At 40.8% G+C, this 23,438-nt stretch overlaps 1 protein-coding gene across 1 annotated transcript in view; it reads right to left on the bottom strand.

The window, feature by feature from the left end:
- Positions 1-346: 346 nt before the first annotated feature.
- Positions 347-23,438, bottom strand: part of SHC3 (SHC adaptor protein 3) — a 63,205-nt gene continuing 40,113 nt past the window's right edge. The window contains exons 6-12 of the mRNA XM_065740572.1: positions 17,758-17,809; positions 8,584-8,710; positions 7,595-7,752; positions 6,591-6,674; positions 5,513-5,707; positions 3,452-3,747; positions 347-502 (exon numbers count right to left, since the gene is read on the bottom strand). Coding sequence (XP_065596644.1) covers positions 374-502; positions 3,452-3,747; positions 5,513-5,707; positions 6,591-6,674; positions 7,595-7,752; positions 8,584-8,710; positions 17,758-17,809 — 1,041 coding nt within the window. The 3' untranslated portion in view covers positions 347-373. The remainder of the gene's footprint in view (positions 503-3,451; positions 3,748-5,512; positions 5,708-6,590; positions 6,675-7,594; positions 7,753-8,583; positions 8,711-17,757; positions 17,810-23,438) is intronic.

Genomic DNA, 23,438 nt, shown 5'->3' on the forward strand with positions numbered 1-23,438 from the left:
CACAATCGGCAATTTTCTTCAGTTAAAAACACATGGCACAGAAGATTAGTTCTATACCATCAAGAGACTGACTTGAAAAATAGAAATATATACTGTATTTATGTATAATGTGTGTATATACACTTATTATTCACAATAGAGAATCAGAACAATTTTATTGAAATTATTTTTTAAGAAATCCTTTTGTTGCCACTTCATGTCCACATAAAGCATTAAGAATTGTCAAGTGTACCATGTGAAAGAGGGTTTCTTAAACCTAAAGAAAATATACTGGTGAAATGTAGGGGAATATGCTTTTTTTTTTAACATACATTTATGTAATTTCCACCAGTTATAGCTTGTAAGTTACAAAAACTGCAAGAATTATCTAGAGTCAGTGTTTCCTCTCAGCAGGCTGCTGCAGGCAGAGTTCACTCCCAGAAGACACTATTGGCAAGTTATTCTCAAGGTGATGATTGATGAGATGACTTATGCTGTCAAAGACACGATCTTTTGTACGAACCTTCAAAAAAAGGATACAAGACAACAGATTAAGAAGCAAAATACTTTTTCCCTTAACAATTATGCACCAAATTCTCTAAGAATAAAATGGAACAATTGATCATGTCTTAGAGACTGATTGCTCTCCCATTAAAAACAGTAGAAATTAGTCTCTGCTTTGTCTATGACTCTTTTAATCTCTCCAAATAGATACTTGACTAGCTTCCTATGGGCCAGTATACTATTATTACACTTGATGAATAGGTCTGCTTGAAAAGTTTCCGTACAATATTTTGCTCTGCTTTAAGATGGAATTTTAGATCAAGTTTTCTTCTTCAAGAAAGTAAGGGCTCCTTTTAAGTGTTTTTACTTTTTTATTAGAAAAGGACCTCCTTCTGGGAACACCAGAATCTCTCTATGCTCTTCAGCATCTCTGCCTTTTCCTCAACAAAGAGTTTCTCAAGGTACCAAAAAACATCACTGGCTTCCAATGGAAAATTCTCTTTCCCTGAAGGTGATCAACCACCGCTTTCATTTGACTTGGGATTGCCCCATGCTGCATGCATAGTATCTGCTTGGGACTTGGGACTGCTGGGACTTGGGACTGCTTGGGACTGCTGAAACTGAAACATTTTAGGACAGGGAACATCATTTACTTCAGCCCACTTACTAGCATTTGTACCAGTGTCCTGCTGAGTGAATTACTACTTCTGCGATACGAGAAAATTAATGTTGCAAGGTAAGCCAGTCAAGAGCTAGGACAGAACAAATCCTAATTTATATTACAAAGCAATAATTAAATTTATAACCTCACCTTCTGAAAACATTTTTTTCCTTTTTAAATTTAAAACTACTTAAGGCTTACAGTTCCACAGGCAGAGTAAAGCTGAGATAGTGCTCTGTATTGTGATGGCTCTACAGTGTCTCAAAAAAAGGTGTGCGGACACTGCTCTAAAATTAAGTGGATCATCTATTTTCCTTGAAATTTTCTAAAAAATAGATAGCAACTTCTGTTAAAACTTTCCAGAACTGTGTACTTTAGTGGGCATGTCACTTGAAATATTTCAGTCTTCATAAATAAGTTCTGGTAAAATTCTAATAATTTGAGATACAGTGTCACAAGAAAAGAAAACAAACAACTTTGATAACAAATGATGCCTTCCACTCAGGCTGCACATAGCTACATTATGAAGAAAACCAGCAGTCCCTCATTATTTTTTATACTTCTCTAAAACATCATTTCCTGTAATTATTCAAAGCTATATTTTGAAAATTAAGATATCTTTATAACATCATCTACATTCAAACCAAGACACTTGCAGTCCTTTCAACTCAAGTCAAAGCTTTCTCACCATCAGCAGGACTCATCATCCTTATTAGGGTTCAAGTTCTAACCCTAAACCCAGTAGAAAGTGTGCAGTCCTTGCCTTTTGCATGCCTTATCTGAACAAGTAGTTTGTCTGTGTGCTGGATCAGAGCAGAAGCATCAGAACAGTTAACTGCTCCAAGAACAGACCTTGAAGAGTTATAACAAGCTGTTGAATAATCTATGTGTGAAGTGGCTGTCAGGCACTCTTTGTATGAGCTAGTTTTTTACAGATGATCACTCTGAGGGCATGCAGAGAAGCGCATAACACCAGCACACTGCTGAGGCCTTCCACACACAGTCATTTAATGGTTGACTAATCTGTGACAAGTTGCAAACAGGGTTGCTCAGGAGCTGTGTCAGGACCCCACAGTTCATACAGGCAGCTCAACTAACCCTAAATATAGCTATGGAAAGGCTATCATTATTGAGTGGTGCCTCCTGAGTCAGCCAAAGCTGCTGCAGAGTAGCAGAAATACTTGGGGAGACCTTGCCAAGGTGGTACACAGGAACCATCCCTGGCCTCAGTACTTCCTGCCAGCCAGAAGAGTAGCAGATACACATCTATTATCTGCCTTCCAAACCTGCCGGCTTCACATCCCTGCACCTGCCATACCACATCACAACATATTTCTTCAGAGAGTAGCCCGTAGCATTTATTTTTAAGAGGGAATTAGGGGGTCCAACTGCAGGAGTCAGAAAGCACCCAGCAATATTTTAGAGAAGGAGGCTACTCTGGGACTGGTGTCCTGGTCAAGTCCAGGCCAGGAGCTAGCATGTAAAAGTGTTAAAAACATTCTTTGACTGCCTCGTATGTCAACAGTAAGTTAGTAGGCCAGAGAGTGCTATGGGTCATTCTGATGTTAGTCTACAAGAGTGGCACAGTTCTGCTGGTCATGCTTCTACAGGTTTCTCAGCTGAAACAGATGCCAACAGGCCATTTCCTTTCCAAGGGTTTCTTACTTACTTTGTGGCCTTTAATGCTGTTCCTCATAGTGGAAGAGATATTACCAGCTGCCAGCTACCAGGAGCCAAGATCAAAGTACACCAATGCTCCCCAGAGCCTGCCTAAGCCTCCCTGGAAGTTCAACAGGACAGCTACAGAAACAAGAATTTCTTGTCATTTATTGTGCTGCTGCTGGGAGGTTTCAACAGCTAGAGGAGTATCTGTGCAGCAAAGCATTGGTGTAGTTTTTACCCCATCTAGCTTTCAGGGCTGGAAAACTTCATGGCTTGGGGGACCTGGTCTTGGTCTTCAAAACTGCTGGCACAAAGGCTGATTGAGGTTGCACAACCTCCAGCAGCTTCTCAGCTAGATTAAATAAGGACTTAGCTACCCTTTTGAGTAAGACAATACTGCAGTGGCCAAAGCTGGGGAACCACATTCCTAGACTTCCTGCAATTTGCATAACTTAAGCAGGATATCTTCAGCTATCCCTACAATGTGCATAATTCTTTCAGTACATCTTCTGCTAGGCATTGGGAGAGAAATGGATGTGATTGGATTCTAATATGAAGCTGTCATTACAGTTAGTTGTGAATAAGCTTGAACATTCAGAGAAAATACAAAGTTATAAACCTCCTGTATTACTGAATCACACTTACAGTTCCTTCTGGATCCACCAAAAGAAGGTGTTTGGCTTGTCCATTTTGCATGCCTGTCAGCACATAAGAACCTGGATTTGTGGTACTCTTTCTCACAAGGAAATCTCCACATTTTTTTAACAGCTGTTCAGCTTCTTTCCTGCTCATCTCTCCTTGATACCATGGCTCTATACTCAGCTCTTCTATTCTAGTGCAGTCAGCAGCTCCAGATAAAAGAGGACTAGTACATTCAACAGAAGTCAATTTACTCAACGCAGGCTCAGATGTTTGGTTCTTAAGGGCATCTTCAAATGGTTCTGGTTGTGGAAATAAAACAAGTGAAAGATTAGGTAAATAAGATTGCAATACAGTGATATTCCATTTTAAAGTGACTTATTTTGTGTTACAGCAGCTCCTCTTTAAGAAAAAAAAAAAAAAGAGAGAGAGAGATGTGTTGCTCAGCCTACTGATTCATATCATATACTAAGACCAAGGAGTGTAATATGTTAAAATAGAATGTGACATGAAAAATGGTGACAAACATCCAAGTGAACCTTGGCAGGAGTTTTTGAATGATACTGATTTTATTTCAGTAATGGCTATTGTCAACAGCTGTACTTATATATCATGGTACAGAGCAAATGAATCCTTTTGCCTTAACAGTTGGGTCGTTCAGTCTCATTTCAAATAACCTGCAAAATTCTAGTGCCCAAAGTCATTACAATCATGTCTGTTCTATCATCAAGCAACATATTCATTTAACGTCTATCCATTACAAAGCTTCCAGCCCTTAGGTATCTCCAGAAAGAATTAGTTGTTCTGATTACTCAGCTTCTTCCAACCCTCAGCTTAGGTAGAGGACTCTGTGACACAGGCAGACTAACACCTGTAGCATGATTTACATCGGTGAAATCAGCCTTTGAGAAACAATATTTTAAATTTCAGCTGAATCTTTAATTTGGTATTACTATCCCAAGAGTGGAGTGAAAATATGTGTCATTAAAAATCCCATCAGTCTTACAGTAATAGTTAATAGGTCAGTGCATGCTTCTTTATAGGCTTTACTAACATAACCGAAACTATTTTAGGTCAGATAAAAATACTGAGCTGACACAATTTGGCTAATTCTTAAATCTAGCTTGTCTGTGTCTTCACTACAATACAGTCCGTACAAAGCTCATGTTTAACTTGATGAACTACTAACTTTGTTCTAGCTGACATATTTTCAGGTACTACTTTTCCATTATGTTCTAATGGCCAATAAAGTAAAGTACAAGCTGGAACATGTGAAACGCTTTTTGTTTTTAGGAAAAGAATATGTACAGTGTAGAAGTAAGCATGTCCATATGTAAGGGCATAGCTGTAAGAAATCAATGTTAACATGTGTCATTTCAGACAGTGATTTTTCTCATTTTATACATATGTACACTCTCTAACTTTCTCCCTTCTTCCTTTTCTTTCACTCCAAAATCAGTGAAAACATGCCAGAAAGACATTTTTAAGTAGACTGAGATCAAAGAAATGGTTAAAGACATGTTACATATACATAACGTGTAGACACCAAACCCTTTGTCTCACTGCCTTTTAATTATGCAAAATAAACTGAATAAATCACATCAGCAATTGAATTGAAGTAGTAAGAGTAGAACAACAAGAAAAGTTTTCTATGAATCAAACAACTTTATCCATATTTATTTTGTAAGTATCTGTTCGTGACTGGAAATGCTGTATTTGGGTAAGACCAGCAGCAAAATTATGTTGATGCTGATGCTTAAATCTCTATTTTAAGACTGTAGATAAAAAACTGACTTTTCCTTCTGACACAAGAAGCCATGATGCTATGGACAACAAAAATTTCAGCTCAGTTTAACACAGATCTAGTACAAACTATATTCAAGATTTTGGCCAAATGTAATTTTAATCATGTCAAATATGAAACCACTGTGATTTCTAAAATTCACCTTAAGTTCACTGGAACACTAAAATCCATCTGGACAATTCTGTAATTATATGTGTGCAGAATAAATGCGTAATGATATTGATTCTCTTGTTAGAAAGGGAACAAAAAGAAAGGCAGCTTACTCATGTCGAACAGATCCTTTCCTGGACTGCTCCCTTTGGTATTATCTGTGTTTCCACTGACATGACTTTCAGCATCTGCCTGAAGTGCCAGAAGAGTTTCCATATTTATATGCTGTGTGTTCACATATGTTGGCATCTCAGACATTGTGGTTGCTTGCGATTTCCTTTCTGGCATACTATAAATATCCAGGGATCCTAGAAAATTGAAGAGATTTTTTTTTTCTTTTTCCTTTTTGTATTTTACAGAACAATGTTATTAAAATGACCAGATGATAATATCACAGCCCATCACCACAGGTTTAAAACCCCCTGGAATGGGAACTGGAAAGATAGTAATTGTTGAACCATGCTGCCAAATGGAATCAGAACTGTTCCAGTGACTTTTATTTTTAATTATTCAGGAGGAAAGGGGATTTTTTGTAAAGATTGTGAGTTTCAAAACTAAGATTCATCTGAGGACTTATGAGGAATGGAAATAAGACAAAATCCCTGAACTTCTGCACAGTAACACTAGATAAAATATTCCAGTATTTGAAAGTAAAGAGTCCCCAGAAACACCTCAGAGCAGTCACTTAAGATTAGGTGGGGTAAAATTTTATACAGACATTTTAATGTGATTTCCTTATAATTCATAGGCAACGGCAAAATGAAAATTATACAGTATTTGTAGCTTTTAGAGCACGTATTCCTCTATATTTTAAAATAGCTTTGAACTTTAGGCCCTTCCTTTGGAAACTCCATCTTGCATATTCTCATGGATCAGATTTTCTGAAAAGACCAAAAAGCCAGCCTTTTAAATACTGTAGACTTTAAGACATAGGAAGCCAGATAGCTGAAAGTTCGGGGAAAATTTATGTATGAGCTGTTCTGTGAAATACACATTTTATAAAACTGTGCATTAAATAATTTATCCAAGGTTATTTAACATATGCTTTACACTGATACCAACAATAAATTATTATCAAAAAGAATTAATGAAGTGCATTTAATTGCCTTAAGGCTTCAAGGCATTGGACTGCTGCATGCTTTGCACACCCAAGATGTCTTGCTGTATTACAGATAAAATAGCAAGTCTCACCTTGCTTAACAGTCTCCTGATGCCAGTCTTCATAGAATTTATCTCCAAAGTGATGATTCTGGTAATAGATTTGCTCTCTTCCCACTCCTGCTGCAAACTAGAATGGACACATGCAAAGAAAATTTCAATTATCTTTAAAACACTCTGATATTATTTTGAGTGGCTTGGACAATTTCCTTGGTTGTATTTTGTGGACTCCCACTCTTTCATTTCTTATTTATTATTGTATCAAAATATATATTTCAGAAATGTGTGTAGGAGTAATGCATTTCTGGCGACCTTCATGAGAACTTCTTCCTGTTTTTGTTTATTCCAAATGTTGCTTCAGAACATTTGCCTCCACAGGCAGCTCTGACATCCTATGGGAAACGAAACAACATGTGGGATCAGAGGACAACCCTAGCACTCTCCAAAGCTGAAAGACTCACATCGTTACTGGAAGACTCACTCAGGTATTGATAGGAAAATGTTTTCTGAAGATGGGGCCCTGAAATGGTCTGAAGATTGCAGCAGAACTGAGCTGGATCTAAAACACTTACATGGCTATGTAGGTGCTGCGATCAAACTTCCAACCACAGTGCTAGCAGAAATAGCTGATCTGGCTTAATTTCAGCATGAGATAGAAGATCTACCTGTGAATGACTGAATATTAATTGGTTTTGAGTTATTAACATAATTGTTAGCAGTGACTATGCTAGACTGTTCAAAAGGCTTTGTATCATTATTTTCCCAGTTAATGTACACTCATTTCATACTCTGAGACAGATACGGTGTTTACAAATGTAGTAATACTCAAAGGGTTTATCTTCCTTGAACCTATGTAATTTTTTAACACCATTAAGTATTCACCTCCCTTTACTCTCAAAATGCCTAATCTGTTGTCTCCTAGATCTTCAGTCATCATTCAAAATTGAACTAGCCACACATTTATGTTCCCAGTGTATCCACCTTAAAAAACTTATTTTTTCAGATCCATCTGCATGAAGGCAGAGATGCAATTTCACTGACCTGAGCTGTGTCTGCAGCAGTGGGAATCTTTGCTTTGAGTCTGGTATCAATGAAGCCACCAGGAGGGGGTATTTTATTTGGGATATTATTGTAGTAGGGATGTTCTGCTGCCTCACTCTCTTCCTCCATCCATGGCTCATCAAAACTCTGCATCCTGTAAGAAAATGAGTGCTTCATTTTATCCCTTACTCCCAAAGCACTTACAAATACTTGCAGAGTGTTAAAACTGCTTGTCAGGGAATCACTTCTGCATCTAATTTGAAAATTCATATACCATTTTAAGTCTGGAAGAAATGATAAATTGTGGAGCAGACCCACTCTTTAGACAAATTTTCTCTAATTTTTCTATAATCCCAGAATAGGTGAAAATTCTTTAGTCTGAGTAAAGGATGTTTTTACTTACCTTCAACAATCAATAAAAATTGCATTAGCAACTATTTGATTTAATCCCACAGGATCCTTTGTCCTATTATTACTTCATTGACTGACTAAGCTCTAAATCATTGTCTTTAATTTAACCTACTTGACCACCAGTAAATCTTAAAATTTATTCTAGTAAATCAGTAATACCTTCATGAAATCAAGAGATTGGATCTGTGATTTCAGTCAGCATTTAACATTCATTTACACCATTACAGCAACTCTAGTTCACTTCATCCAAGTGGACAGAGTGACTATGACAGTAAGAACAATGAGGAAATGCTGCAAATTACACCCATCCTTAGGCATCCAGCTCTGCATATAAACTACAACAGAAAACATATGATCATTTTAATAATTTCACTATGGAATCCAGATTTATCCCATTCTTCTAAAATGGCTGTGTTTGTTTCAGATTCAAGCTCTGATTCGCCAATTTAGCAGAAATCTCTTTCTGAAGCATGTAAATCCTGTTCCCCTTCAGCAGTTTTGTCTACAGCACGTTTTAATAAACAAGCAGAAAGTTAAAGTAAATTCTTCAGCAGTCTTCTGTAATCATACTCACCTGTCATGTAAAGTAGGTATCTTAGAGGGGAATCGCAAGTATTGCTTAAATCGAAGCTCAAATGCTTGCCCTATGGTGCTGATGACATCCTGGGCAAGGCCATCACAGCATTCCAGTATATGACAAGCTACATGTAAAAGATTAACACTTGGAAATTGTTACTTATGTTAGAGCGCATATAGTGCAGCAGGGATTCACTGATCTATAACAAAGCACCTACATGTTGGGCATAGTCGCCCTATTCATGATATGCGTATTTCTATAAACCCTGAAGCAAGCACAGTGCATTTCAAACAATGGAGTATTTAAAGGTTAAATAAAATTGCTATGGCTTATATCTGTAATAAGTCAGAGCACAAATCAGTTCCACAAAGTTAACAGGTCCATAAAGACAGGAAACCTCATAAAAACTCGCCTTTGATTACTAGAATATAACAGGCTATAAGAAAATTCGGAGGTTTAAGTTGAGCTTATAAAGACATTAGTAAATAGCAATAGCAACACAAGCTATAAAATACTTAACCACTCTGTACTTTCTTTATGTTCATTAATGCTATCCCCACTTCAGTTTTATCCCTGACTTCCATGACTACAGTGTTGGAGTGGAAAGATAAAGGCTTTTTAGGAAGGACAGGCAGGGGAGATGAGGCGGAGGTGTCACACTCTTATGTCCATGACACACTGAAGCGCACAGAGTTCTGCCCAGAGATGAACAAGGAGTTGACCAAGAGTTCATGGATAAGGATTAAAGGGAAAAAAGAAAGCTAGCTAATATTCAATTGTCACCTTCTCTCAATACAAGAACTATACACCCCACAAAAGAAGAAGTCAGGCAAAAATGCCAGCAGGCCAGCACGAATGAATAAGGAGCTTCTAGCCAAATACAAACACAAAAAGAGAGCCTAGTTAGAAGCAAGGGCAGGTAACATGGGAGGAAGACAGCAGCATTGTCCAAGCAGCCAGAAATTAAGCTAGAAAAGCTAAAGCTTGGACAGAATTGAATCTGGCCAGGGACATCAAGGTCAATAAGAAGGGATTGCAAAACTACTCAAATAATTTTGCTGAATTGCATCAAATGGGAGGAGTATTCAATGACTGCAGGGAAGTAAAAGTTACTCCTATCTTAAAGAAGAGTGAAAAGGATGACCCAGAGAACAAAAAGGCCAGTCAGCCTCATCTTGGTCCCTGGGCAGATGATAGATCCAGTTAATTGTGGAAACCACTTCCAGACATACAAAGAAGAAGATTAGCAGTATTCAGCATTGATTCACCCAGAGGACATCACGTCTGGCCAAAATGCTAAGCTTCTAGTATGAAATCACACATCTTCTGGATGAGGGAGGATGGGTATATATTGTTTTCATGGACTTCAAAAATGCTTTTTGAATGCACCACATGGTTTTTCCTCGTAGAGAAGCTGTTGAAGAGTGGGCTGGATAAGCAATTACATGGATAAAAAGCTGGATAAACAGCTGCACCCAGATGGTAGTGATCACAGATGTATAGTCTAGTTGGAGCACCCCAGTAGTCAATAATGAATCCATTCTTATCTTCCTTAACAATCTAGACAATGGAGTAGAGTGCACACTTCAGTATGACCTCAAGGATGACACAAAACTGGTGACTGAGTGACTCACCAGAGAGGAGATGTAGCCATCCAGAGAGACCTTGATAGGCTGAAAACGTGGTCTGACAAAAGTCCCATGAAGTTCAACAAGTAGAAACGTGGAGTACTGAACATGGGGAGGAATAGCCCCATGCACCAGTACATGCTGGACACCACCCAGCTGGAAAGCAGCTCTGCAGAATTGAAGCTGGGGGGTCCTGGTGGCACCAAATTCAACACAAGACAGGAGCATGCCCTTGTTACTAAGAAAGGTAATGGTATTCCTGTCTGCATTAGGCAAGGCTTTGTTAGCAGATTAAGATAGATATCTTTCCCCTCTAGTCAGCACTGGTGATGCCATACTTGGAGTGCTGTGCCAGTTCTGGGGCCTCCGGTACAAGAGAGATCTGGACATACTGGAAAGAGACCAACAGAAGGTGACCAAGATCAAGAAGCATCTGCCCTGTGAGGAGAAGCTGAGTGTTGGGAGTGTTTAGCCTGGATAAGAGGAGGCTCGAGGGACCTCATTAATGTGTATAAATTCCTGAAGGGAGAGTTCAGAGAGGTCAAAACCAGGCTCCATTCAGTGAAACCCAGCACCAGGGCAAGAGGCAATGGGCACAAATAGAAACACAGGAGGTTTACTCTGAACACCAGGAAGCACTTCTGTGCTGTGCAGGTTGATGAAGCACTGACACAGACTGCCCAGAGAGGTTGTGAAGTCTCCTCCTTGGAGATCTTCAAAGGCCACATGAATGTGGTCCTGAGCACTCTGTTTTGGGTGTCCCTGCTGAAACAGGTTTTGAGCCATGTGGACACAGAAGTCCTTGCCAGCCTCAGCCATTCATTGATTATTTAAGTTTGCAAGTTTTTCTCTTTTGAGCCTGAAATTCTTAAATTTATAGGCTAAGGAAAGAACTGTGGTATATTAATTAATACATAGGAAGTTGTGCACAAATGTGCATAGGATCTTCTTCACAGTAGGTGGTGGAGTCTCCTTCTCTGGAGATGTTCAAGACCCACTTGAACGCCTACCTGTGCAACCTGATCTAGGGAGTTGCTTTGACAGGGGTTTGGACTAGATGATCTCTAGAGGTCCCTTCGAGTCCCTACAGTTCTGTGATCCTGTGATGATGTGATCACAGATTATATTATTCTGGACCCTGATATTATCCAAGTAATTCACAGGAATTGAACATTTTCCAATTTATCTCTATGGAGAGAGATACTACCACTGAACTGCAGGGTCACTGGGGAGCACAGAACCAGGTCCCTAGTTAATTCCCTGCGTGACATCTTTCTGAGACCCCTGTTACTAAGGTGATGGGAAGAGAGGGTGGCACAGAATTGCAGAACCACAGAATAATAGTGGTTGGAAGGAATCTCTAGAGATCATCAAGTCCAGCCCTCTGCTAAAGTAGTTTCCTCAGAACAGGTTGCACAAGAAAGCATCCAGGCGGGTTGTGAATACATACATGGAAGGAAACTCCACAACCTCTCTGGCCAGCCTGTTTCACTGTTCTGTCACCCTTGAAGAAGTTTTTTCTCATGTCTGTATGGAATTTCCTGTGTCCTAGTTTGTGCCTGTTGCCCCTTGTTTTGTTACTGGGCATTGCTGAAAATAGCCTGACCCCATCCATTTGACTCTACTCTGGCCCCTTAGTCATTAAGTGTTGATAAGATCTCCTTTCAGTCTTCTCCAGACTGAACAGGCTCCGCCTTTCCTCATAAGGGGGATGTTCCAGGCCACTCATCATCTTTGTGGCCTTACGTTGGACTCTACAGAAGCTGTCTTCCTTAAACTGAGGAGGCCATAACTGGTCAGCCTTTACTCCCTTGACCTGCTGGCCATACTCTTTTTAATGCAACCTTGGATACCACTGATTTTCTTGTCCATGAGGTCACATTGGTGACATATGGTAAAACTATTGGTTAGCAACACAAGCTTTGTTCTCATGGGAGTTCGAGAAACATTTATCAGCTGATTAAACAGCTAAGTCAGTCCCAGACTCAGAGAAGAGGGTGTCTCAGAGGTATTACCTTATGTAACAACATAAATAATTGAACTCATTTCACTTAACAGTAGGAATGTAGAGGTCTGGGAAGAGCTGGAAGAGAAAGATCTGTATAAGTAACGTCTCTTTGACAGTATGAAAATCCCATGCAAATTCATCTTCCTTACTCAGCGCTGTATATATGATCTACTGGCTACAGCCTGGATAGAATTTGAGACTGGCTCTTTTCCAAGCACTCCATAGTACCATGGGACATCCCACCCTGAATACTTCAATAACTTGAAGATAAATTATTTACTTGAAAAACTACACTTCAGTGTATGCCCAGTGCCCAACTCTGTGAAATCCAGAGCTTTGGATGTCAGTGTCCTACAAATGCAGATTGATCATGACATTTTTACAACATAAGTTTTGTTAAAGCAATATAGAAAGATTCTGAAAGTCTAGCAATGTCTTTGCAGTGGTGGTCTGTTTGACAAACTTCATAAAAGACAAAATTAAAGAGTAATAATGAATCTGCAGTCATGCAGTAGTTGCTAGGGCTGTTGCAGCAGATCCTATCTCATGAGATAGGATCTGTGAAAGTGCTGCCCTGCTAAACAGATCCAGAGATGCTGTTTTCTCCTCTTACAGCATTTGCTCTGTCTACTAGCAGACTGAAACAATATCTAATTCGAGGCCCTGACTTCATGTTGAAAGTGGATTTGTTGGCCAAAACCAAGAGCCTCCATATAAAGACAGAGCCTGCCAAAGCTAGCAGCAGGATATTTGCTGTTAACATTCTGCAACAGTGTTAGTGATAGTGAACAATCAGCCCCAGATAAGCTGCAGACATATCTCCTTGAAAGTGGACCCAGAGTAGTTAGGTCAAAAAAAGCTGTAAGTTTTGCACTCTATATCTATTGAGGGCATTTAAAGAGGCCACACTGTTCAATTGCTAAACCTATATGGAACTGAAATAAAACATGAGTTATTAAGTAGTTTCAGTGGGTGACACAATGAGTAACCTGTTTCCTTGGATACGTGAATAGATGTCCAGCAGGTAGATGTGTTTCTTGTAAAAGAATGAGGTTTGGCTCACACAGAGATAGATGATTTCTTTTCTGTGTTACAACAGAAGATAAACAGACTTTAGCTAGCCAGATGCAAAATATAAAGCATGAAGAAAGCTCTTCCAGCCTTGGGAAGGAATGAGTTTAATGCATGTGCAAGCTGCAGCACAGCACTAGCCCTAGTGTCAGTAAAAGCAGCAATAACAATTTTGAGAGGTACAGAAGTAAATCCAAACTCTGAAGTGATTTGCAGACAACACTAAGGCTGTCCAGTGATGGTGAAAGACAGCAACCTAGATACCTTGCTAAAGTAGAATTATGAGACTTATGACTTATATGAGATGCTGCTCATATAGCATGATATAGCCTCCAGTCTGATGCTTGAGCCTGCAAATTGGAGGAACATTAGATTAAAACATAATAAGCATGAAGAGAAACTATCTCTCTACCTCCCACTCCTCTAAAGTTTTCTGGGTTCATTAATATTTAGCAAAATTAGGTTTTTAGCAGAGGTACTGTTTATGAGTTAATGACGAACTCAGGACATTTCTGCACAAGGACAGAACAGATGTTGAGATATCTAAGATAACTAAAGGTCACAAAATCCAGTAAGATATCGAGTTAGCTGTGCTGACAGTAGCAGCTCTGGATTTTCAGGTTTGGAGTAAAAGTATCTAAATCCTGCAGGAATCCTGCTGAAAATGTGTAGACATATTTTGGAGCTAGTCTTTTTTCTTTATGAATATATGATAATAAATAGATTCTCATGTTCATTTTACAATATTCTGCATCTATGATTAAGACCTAGTGATGCTTTCTTCATTACAAGCAGGAATGTTTTATTTATGTATTGTTACATGTGGGATTATTGCCTTGGGTTCATCACTTTCCATAGCTAGTGAAAACATCATGAAGCCCTGGGAGAAGTGAAAACAAAGAATGCAGTGAAAAGATCATAGGGCACCTTGCAGTCAGGCACTGTCTTGTGATAGAGCAGTTGCTGTTGTTGAACTATTAGCTAATGAGCTGTTAAGCACTGTCTGTGAGCACTGGGGTATAAGAAGGGATCCTGTTCATACTAAAAAAGCTTCTTTCTGACTCCTTGACTGAACAGTGTGGTTACCCTGCCACAATTACGAACTGTAATTCACACTTTTTAATATGTGCTATTATTTTTGAGACTGCCCTGGATCTCAGTCTTTGAACCCAATCAGCAACAGGTTCCCTATTCCATACTTTTCACTGACAAAGAGATAGAACCAGGAATCTCCATTAATACAACTTCACAGAAAAAGAAGACTTACAGCCTCCAGCAAGCTGGTTCAAAAGCTCACTACTAGCTACAAACGGCGACCGCATAGGGGCAACTTGAAACAGGGACAGCTTGAAACAGCAACTCCTCGAAACAGGAATCCTAAACTGGAACCTGCCTTTAATGCGACTTGAAAGCAGGTTCGGCATAATTTAAAATGCGCTGGAAGGAAGCACTGTTCTCTGAGAGGAAGTGAGAATTTTGCCATAATGAGTGAAATTCGGGCTGTGAGGAAGCAGATTTGAGTGGCCACTAAGAGAAGTGAGTTTTTCGCCATAAAACAGCGAAATTTGTGCTGAGAGGAAGCATACTCGAGAGAAACTTAACCTAAGAGGAGTGTGACGCTGAGAAAAGCATGTCTGTGCACATATTCGCCTTTCGCTGGACGAAGGTAAGCAGTTGCTCTCTATGGGGAACATATGACCTGGGAGCAGAGAGAGGCTTTGGCAGTTTTCCTTAAAAAATGGGAGAAGTCTGTGCCTTCTGCAGCTTTGCAGCAGGTGTTCATGTGGGCCACTGAGAACGACCCCACTATAACCAGAAGGCAGACCAGGTATGTTTAGTTGGAGGGGAACCTGTAAGTAGAGAGAAGACATCTCAGGCGAGGTGTTAAAGGGCAGTTATTGCCCTTTGCACAGGCTGAGGCAGACGTGTCCCCGGCACTAGAACAAATCTCCCGCACGGCCTCACTGCCACAGCTCGTAAGCAGAACTCTCAGAGAGAGCTGGAGCCCAGAGACTCCAGGTGTAACAGCATGTTACTGCGAACAGGGGGGAGTGGAGGAAGGAACAAGCCCATGGCACCCTAAAAAATATGATTCAGAAACAAAAAAAGGGGAGTGTGGGTATGATCCCCCCAGGAAAAGATAGCCAAAGCATGCCATGTTCTGAATTTTTTAAGTCAGTGGACGAAGGATGGTCCTCCAGTTCACAGACACTTAATTGTGGTGTTTCTAGTTTGACTAAAGAAAGGGCTTATGTTATGATGAAGAATTTAACTACTAATTAATGGGAAGGACCCTATCCCTTGATAACTTGGAGCTGAGGTTATGCTTGTGTCTCAGCAGGAACTGGTTCGAGTTCCAGTTCGATGAGTCTGTGTTGGGGAATGGCTGCAGGAGCAGGGAGGTCACAGTGATATGTACGAGCATAGTTTGCACGGCAGCACAGACTATATACTGATGGAAAAGTATTAGATGCTGATAAAAGGTCATGATGTCCCTGGGCCAAGTGATAAACAACTCAAGGCAGACAAGAACTGCTTCAGCTGAGCAACCCAAGCTGCCAAGACGTCTACGGGAAACTTCTGTGATTATGTTGTTCAGCCTGCCTTCAGCGAAGAGGGCCTCAAAGGACTGCTGATAATTGTAACTATAGGTATTTTTTTAGAGTGAGCTGTCCTTGACAGTCTATTCTGTTTAGCTAGCAGGTGTTCCCTTTGGGCTCTGTGTTATGCACTGGCCACACTGATACGGTGCTCAAAGGGAACTACACTGTGTGAACCTCGAGAAAAATAAAAGCAGGAGACGGTCTGTGGCGAGTGGGAGAGGAAAAGTGCACTTTGAAACAAGGGACGCCCTGCCAGCACTGCCTTTCACATCCACGGCCGATGCGTTCCTGCCTGGTTTCTTAGGATTAGGATGATATCAAAAGTCGCCTCCTCCAGAATGTGTTTCTCACTGCTGTTAATCGTTGGGAGTTGTTTTAAGGTTGTTTTTCTTGAGGCTCTCTACCAATGGTTGTGTGATATTTTCTATACACCCCTGTCTTAAACACTATAAGAATAAGACTGTCTGGGTAATAAACTGAAGCCTGATCACTCATATATGGAGTCCTGTCATGCTTCCCCACCCAAGAGCAATCGACTTGGACCCTGATATCCGTGGCAGGTCTGGCCATTGTCTTCTCATCTGCTGTGATGTGATCTCAGCATGCCTGATGGGGACACCCGTAGGCGACCAGCCCATCCCTGCCTTCATGTTTGGTGTTTGATCTATTTCGAATGATGTGGTTAATGAGTGGGATGGATGGGTGCCCTACCTACAGCAGAGCAGCCTCGAGCAACAAGAACTGTTAGGTTCTGTTAAAATGGACTACTGCGTATATTTCAATTATAGTGGACAGAAAAGATTATTAATCCAATCTGTTAATTCTAGCCTGATTGTTTATAAGAATCCTGTTAGGAATTCTTAAGTTAGGAATTGTGTGCTCTGTAGCTTTTCCTTGTGTTTTGATTTGTGTTCCTTGCTTACTACCGTGTATACAAAAAATGATAGATAAAGTGTTTCTTATAAACAAAAGAAGGGGGGAGATGTGGGAATATTGCCCTGGGGCTCAGCACTAGCTGGTGAAAACATCGTGAAGCCCTGGGAGAAGTGAAAACAAAGAATGCAGTGAAAACATCAGAGGGCGCCTTGCAGTCGGGCACTGTTTTCCTGTAGAGCGATTGCTGTTCAGCAGAACAGTTAACTAATGAGCTGTTAAGCACCGTCTGTGAACACTGGGGTATAAGAATGAATCCTGATCATAATAAAAAAAACCTCTCTGACTCCTTGACTAAACCGTGTGGTTACCCTGCCACAATTACGAACTGTAATTCTGTGCTATTATTTTTGAGACTGCCCTGGATCTCAGTCTTTGAACCCAATCAGCAACAGGTTCCCTATTCCTTACTTTCCTCTGACAAAGAGATAGAACCAGGAATCTCCATTAATACAACTTCACAGAAAAAGAAGACTTACAGCCTCCAGCAAGCTGGTTCAAAAGCTCACTACTTGGTAAAAATATCTGATTCTATCAGGAAGAATTTGGCATGTGCTGAGCTCTAAAAAATTCAGCTTCTTAATCAGAAGAGGTAATCAGAAGACTGCTTACTTCTTGCATTTTGTTTGAGGCTGAGTTAGCTGTTGACTATGTTGGCTCATGCAGCCAGGCTTTTGATTTAAAAGATGAAGAGAATCTAAGTGAAATTTGGAGATGAACTACAGAAATGTTCTGTTCCAGGTTTCAGAACCAGCTTGCACAGGGCTGTTCTTTATTGCTACACAATTCTTCCATTATTCTGTTCAAGGCAATGTTTTACTGGGCCATGTTTATTTTTTCCTGGGAGCAAAAGAAGACTGAATTACACCGTAAATAGTCTCATGTTTCTCAAAGGAAAATAGATGCCAAAAAGATGTTTCTAACTTACCTCTCCGATTAACAGGATCCTTAGCTACGTACGCAACATAGTCAGTTGTATCCTGAAAAAAATTATCTACACTGAGTGCAAAAAAATTGCAGATTAAATCAAATTATCACAGTCCAGAGTGTACGTATATTCCCGCAAGTATGTGCTCAGTATTACATGTTCTGCTTTACAGTTACACACTACTTCAAATGAATAAAAACATTTACTACTCCAGCGTAACTGAAAAAATCTCTTCCAAGGTCCTTAAAAATCAAACAAATCTAGGAGAGTGTGGATAACACCTAATTTAGAAGGGTGTAGAAATTTCAAGTCCTCGTCTTTCAAGTACCCAGGCAGTTTGTTTCAGAATACAAATAGGGAACTGGGTCTGTGACAGAAAGAGTAGGACTGGATGGCTGGGCTTCTCAGAAATACTGAGCACTGTAGTTCATTAATGGGTAACAAGTGGGTGTATTTACATTACTGGCTACAATTACATATAGCACAGAGGTGATCAACCATGGCTAGGCTGTCACAGGTGGTCTCCCAGGATGTTCTCCTGCCCACGGGCAGTTCCCATCCATCCCCATTCCCACATGCCAGGCAGTTTTTCTGACAAGAGCAGGTTTGCATTCTCTTTGTGCATCTCCACACATGTGAAGCAGAAAGGACTGTGCCCCAGGAAATGTGAGTCTGCTGGCACATCTGGTAAGTGCCATGTATCCTTGGCACAATCAGGAAGCTTTGATTAAATCCAGTATTTCCTAACATTCCTCACTAGTGATTTATAGCTAAAGCTAATTAAGATATATATAGGATATGTACTGATTCAGTACTATGACTATTATACCAAGATCTAATGTCATAACAAACAAATATACAATTAAATGATAGATTTCTTTAAATCAGCTCTCTCTGGAACAAGCACATACACACTCCTATCAAAACAAATCACTGCTACAAGTATATATACAATTTCCTTCCTAAGGAGGGGACAAGGGAAGTACATGCACAGTTTTGATAACAAACGAATAGCCATATCACTTAATGCACTACTGAAAGACACTCAGGGACGGTGGTGATGAGGTTGGTCTGCAAACAAACAAACAAACAAACAATCAAACAAAAAAAAGGGAAGAGCAGACCAGCCCTAGCATTTTGTCTAGTAATTTCTTAAGCACCCAGTGACATAGTGTCTGGGCAAAGAGTTAAGTGGGAGTAATGATGCCAGTTAGAGGAAAAATAGTTGTGTCCATACTAGCAAATAAAACAGGGCCAAAGCAAAAGCCTGAGAGCTGTCCCACACTTGCTCATATCTGCCTGCAGTGGTTTCCCATGCAATGCCCTGAAACTGCTCAAAGGGAATGTACGTGCTGGGCATCAATCCTGTGAGACCACCGAGAGAGAAGAGAGCAGATGTGCGGATGCAAATTGCATTGTGATGTTTGGTTTTGGGGTCTTAAAACAGACCACAAGACATTTTGTTTACTAGTATAGATGTAGCTAATAGATTTACTTATGACTGAGTAAATCTTAGATTTATCTAACAGCATTTCTGAGTGTGGGGATGAGAGACTGGAACCACCTACTCTTTATTTCTTCTAAGGCCTCTTCAGACACAAGCTATGATGAACTGTAGAAGAAGAGGTGGAGACATTTAAAAGTGAATAAATTATAAAGTTCTTATCAAAAGGATATGATTTCAGAGGCATCAGCTGGGCAGAAACTGATCAACTGCTCTCTTCAGGTCTCCTGAGAGACTCTAAAATCTCAACAGGCATCTCCAAAGCCAGATGTCTTGTCTAGCAGCCCAGAAACAGCCATCTGAAATGACTATGAATGAAAAATGCTTGGTGTATTGTAAGGAGAGACTAAAGATCACTAAACCAGATCCAGAACAAAAACACAGTTTTGGAAGTAAATTAAAAATGGTTCCGAAATGGTTTGTAAAAGGATCTGATGGAAAGATTTTAATCTCTCATACACTGATTAAGCCAGAGAAGGTCTGACTTACTGCAAAGAGGAGTGTTGCAAATATGTATTGGTACTCAGAGTGTTCTCCAAAACCATGGAACACTTCTCCAGTGGATATATTTTCAGTGATGAAGGTAATTAACACTTACAGAGTGGGAGGAAAGTTGCAAAGATAATAGCTAGAAAAAATGTGTGGCAGAAAACCTGACCAGGAAAATGGATGGGTTGAGGAGTGGGGGCAAATTAGCTTCTAAATAATCCAAACTTCAAAATTCAGTATAAGAGAAGTATTCCCTGATGTAGTTTAGGCACAGATCTTAGCTGCTTACGTTTTATGCAGTATTGCCTTTCTTCCTACATCTGAAATCTGATAGAATGAGATGAGCTTATGGACTAGGACTTGACTGTGCTTGGGGATAAGGTTTGGTGACTGCCATCTTCAACCAAGTGGACATAATTAAGGGCTGATTAAAGTTTTGTCTGAATAACTCACAGATGGATTAATAAAGTGGTACCTTAAATCACATTGGTAACATTTGCCTTCTCTCCTGCATTCTTGGGACAAAGGAACTACTTGCTTTATGAACGAGCTTTTGATTTAAAGTTGTGCCATATTCTAGTTCACTGAGATGAGCCTGCACAATGTCATTAGATATTCACACCTACCCTCTCCACCCCCATGCTGTGGTCATACTGGGAAAGTAAAGTTACGATTTCACTCTCTCTTACAGACTCTCTTATAGCATACCATTCAATTTCTCTGATTGTTCACTGACTCAGAAGCATGATTTTCTCTCTACTGCATTTGGAAGAGCTTGTTTACTCTAAATTCAGTCTTTACTGCTGCTTCTCTCCTCTTCTCTGGTAAATCACTCTATCAGGGGGCAGTGTGCAACTTAGCATTTGGGATGGCAGATGGGGAGTGTAGAATCTTCTTATGGAGGCAGGGAACTGTGCTTATCACTCCTCTACCCACTTCAGTAATTGTTCACTTACAGCATTCATTGCAATCTGTTGTATTTAAAAGCTGACGATGATCCATTTTTTTGTTCCCCAAATTATTATGATAAAGTGTACTTTTCTCTTCTGAAACTTAACTATGTTCAGCAAAGCTATTCAAAGACTGAAGTTCGCCATTATGTTTACCAAGGATAGTGAAATGAACAGAGGAAATGCCACCTGTCTTCAACTTAACAGAATTTAACTGAGGGAAATTATTTGCAAAGCAGGCTATAAATCACAGAATCACAGAATCACAGAATCACAGAATCACAGAACTGTAGGCGTTAGAAGGGACCTCTACAGATCATTGTGTCCAGCCCCCCTGCCAAAGCAGCTCTCTAGCCCAGGTTGCACAGGTAGGCATCCAGGCAGGTCTTGATCGTCTCCAGAGAACTTTGCCACCTCTCTGTGCAGCCTGTGCCAGTGCTCCATCACCCTTACTGTGAAGAAGTTCCCACACACATTTTAGAAGAACTTCCTATGCTTCAATTTGTGACTATTTCCTGACGTCCTATCAACATACACTGCTGAGAAGAGTCCAGCTTTGTCCCTTTGCGCCCCACACCTTAGATACTTATAAATGTGGATCACATCCCCTTGGAGGTCTTTTCTCAAGGCTGAACAGACCCAGGTCTCTCAGCCTTTCCTCATAAGAGAGGTATTAGAGGCCCTTTATCATCTTCGTAGCCTTCCACTGGACTCTTTCCAGGAGATTCCTGTCTTTTTTTGACCCTGGGAGCCCAGAACTGGATGCAATATCCAGGTGAGGCCTCACCAGGGCAGAGTAGATGGGGTGGATCACCTCCCTCAACCTCCCAGACATGCCCTTTTTAATGCACTCCGGCATACCACTGGCCTTCTTGGCCACCAGGGAACACTGCTGGCTCATGGCCAAACTGTTGTCCACCAGGACACCCAGGTCCCTCTCCTCTGAGCTCCTCTACAGCAGGTCATCCCGCAACCTGTATCAATACATGCGGTTATTCCTCCCTAGGTGCAAGACTCTACACTTGCTTTTGTTAATGCTCATCTGGTTCCTCTCTGCCCAACTCTCCAGCCTGTCCAGGTCTCACTGAATGGCAGCACAGCTTTCTGGTGTGTCAGCCATTCCTCCCAGCTTCATATAATCAGCAAACTTGCTGAGGATGGACTCAATCCCCTCATCAAGGTCATTGATGAATATGTTGAACAGGACCAGAACCATCCCCTGAGGAACACCGCTAACTGCAGGCCTCCAAGTGTACTCTGCACCACTGATCACCACCCTCTGAGCTCTGTCAGTCAGCCAGTTCTCAACCCACCTCGACTGTCCTCTCATCTATTCCACACTTCCTCAGCTTTGTTATGGGAAACAGTGTCCAATGCCTTGCTGAAATCAAGGTAGTCTGCATCCACTGCTCTCCCCTTATCCACCCAGCCAGTAATGACATCATAGAAGGTCACCAGGTTGGTTGAGCATGACACTGGCTATTCTCCAGTCTTTAGGCACTTCTACCATTCTCCAAGTCCTCTCAAAGATGACAGAAAGTGGTTCAGGAATCACCTCTGCCAACTCCCTTAGCACATGTGGATGCATCCCATTGTGGCCCTTAGATTTATGTACACTGATGTTGCCTAAGTGCTCTCAGTCCATTTCTTCCCTCACCAAAGTGGATTCTTCCATTTGCTTGGCCCTCTCACTTACCCACATGGTCTAGTAGTCCTAAGTGGGAGTTCCCACAGTGAAGGCAGAAGCAAAGAAGGCATTCATTACCTTCATATCCTTTTTGGCATCCCCTGTTACCAGAAAAACCCCTCTTTTAGTAGGGACCCACATTTTCCCTAGTCTTCCTTTTACTGTTGACATAATAAAAATAACAATAATTTAAAAATCTCATTATCCTTTATCTCTTTTGCCAGATCCAATTCCAGGTTGGTGTTGGCCTTTCTCATCACATCCCTGAAGGTCCTGAAAACATTCCTATATTATTCCCAAGTGGTCAGACCCTTTTTCCACATTTCATGGACTTTTCTCTTCCCATTGAGTTTATGCATGAGCTCATCCACACAGGTCTACTGCCACCCTTGCTCCATTTCTTACTCACAGGGATGCACCGATCCTGAGCTTGGAAGAAGTGCTATTTAAATGCTGACCTGCTCTCACAGGCCTCCTTACTTTCTAACAGCCTAGCCCACAGGATAGCTCCAAGAAGGTTATGGAAGTGACCAAAGTCGGCTCTCCTGAAGCCCAGGGTAGCAATCCTACATTTTGGTTTGCTTCTTCCGCTCAGCATCTTGAACTCCACCATCTTGCGATCACTACATCCCAATCTGCCCCCAGTCTTCACTTTCCCAACAAGCCCATTCTTATTAGTATGAACAAAGTCCAGTAATACCCCACTCCTTGTTGGCTCCACGACCCACATCAAAAAGTTATCTTCAGCACATTGGAGGAACTGTCTGGAGTGCATGTGCCTAGCCATGTTGCTTTCACAACAAATATCTGGATAATTGAAGTCCCCAATAACAAGAAGCACCTGAGATCGCGAGGCTAGTTCCAGCTGTTTGTAGAAGGCCTCATCAACTTCCTACTCCTCATCAGGGGGTCTGTAATACAGCCCCACAGCAGTGTCCCCCACACTAGCCTACCCTTAATTCTCACCTACAAACTCTCCACAGGTACATCACCCTCCCCCAGGTGAAGTTTGATGCATTCTTGCTGCTCTCTCACATAAAGAGTAACTTCA

This window comes from Cyrtonyx montezumae, unplaced genomic scaffold, assembly GCF_038088225.1.
Source record: "Cyrtonyx montezumae isolate F1298 unplaced genomic scaffold, pur_monq_1.0 scaffold_29, whole genome shotgun sequence".
Classification (NCBI taxonomy): domain Eukaryota; kingdom Metazoa; phylum Chordata; class Aves; order Galliformes; family Odontophoridae; genus Cyrtonyx; species Cyrtonyx montezumae.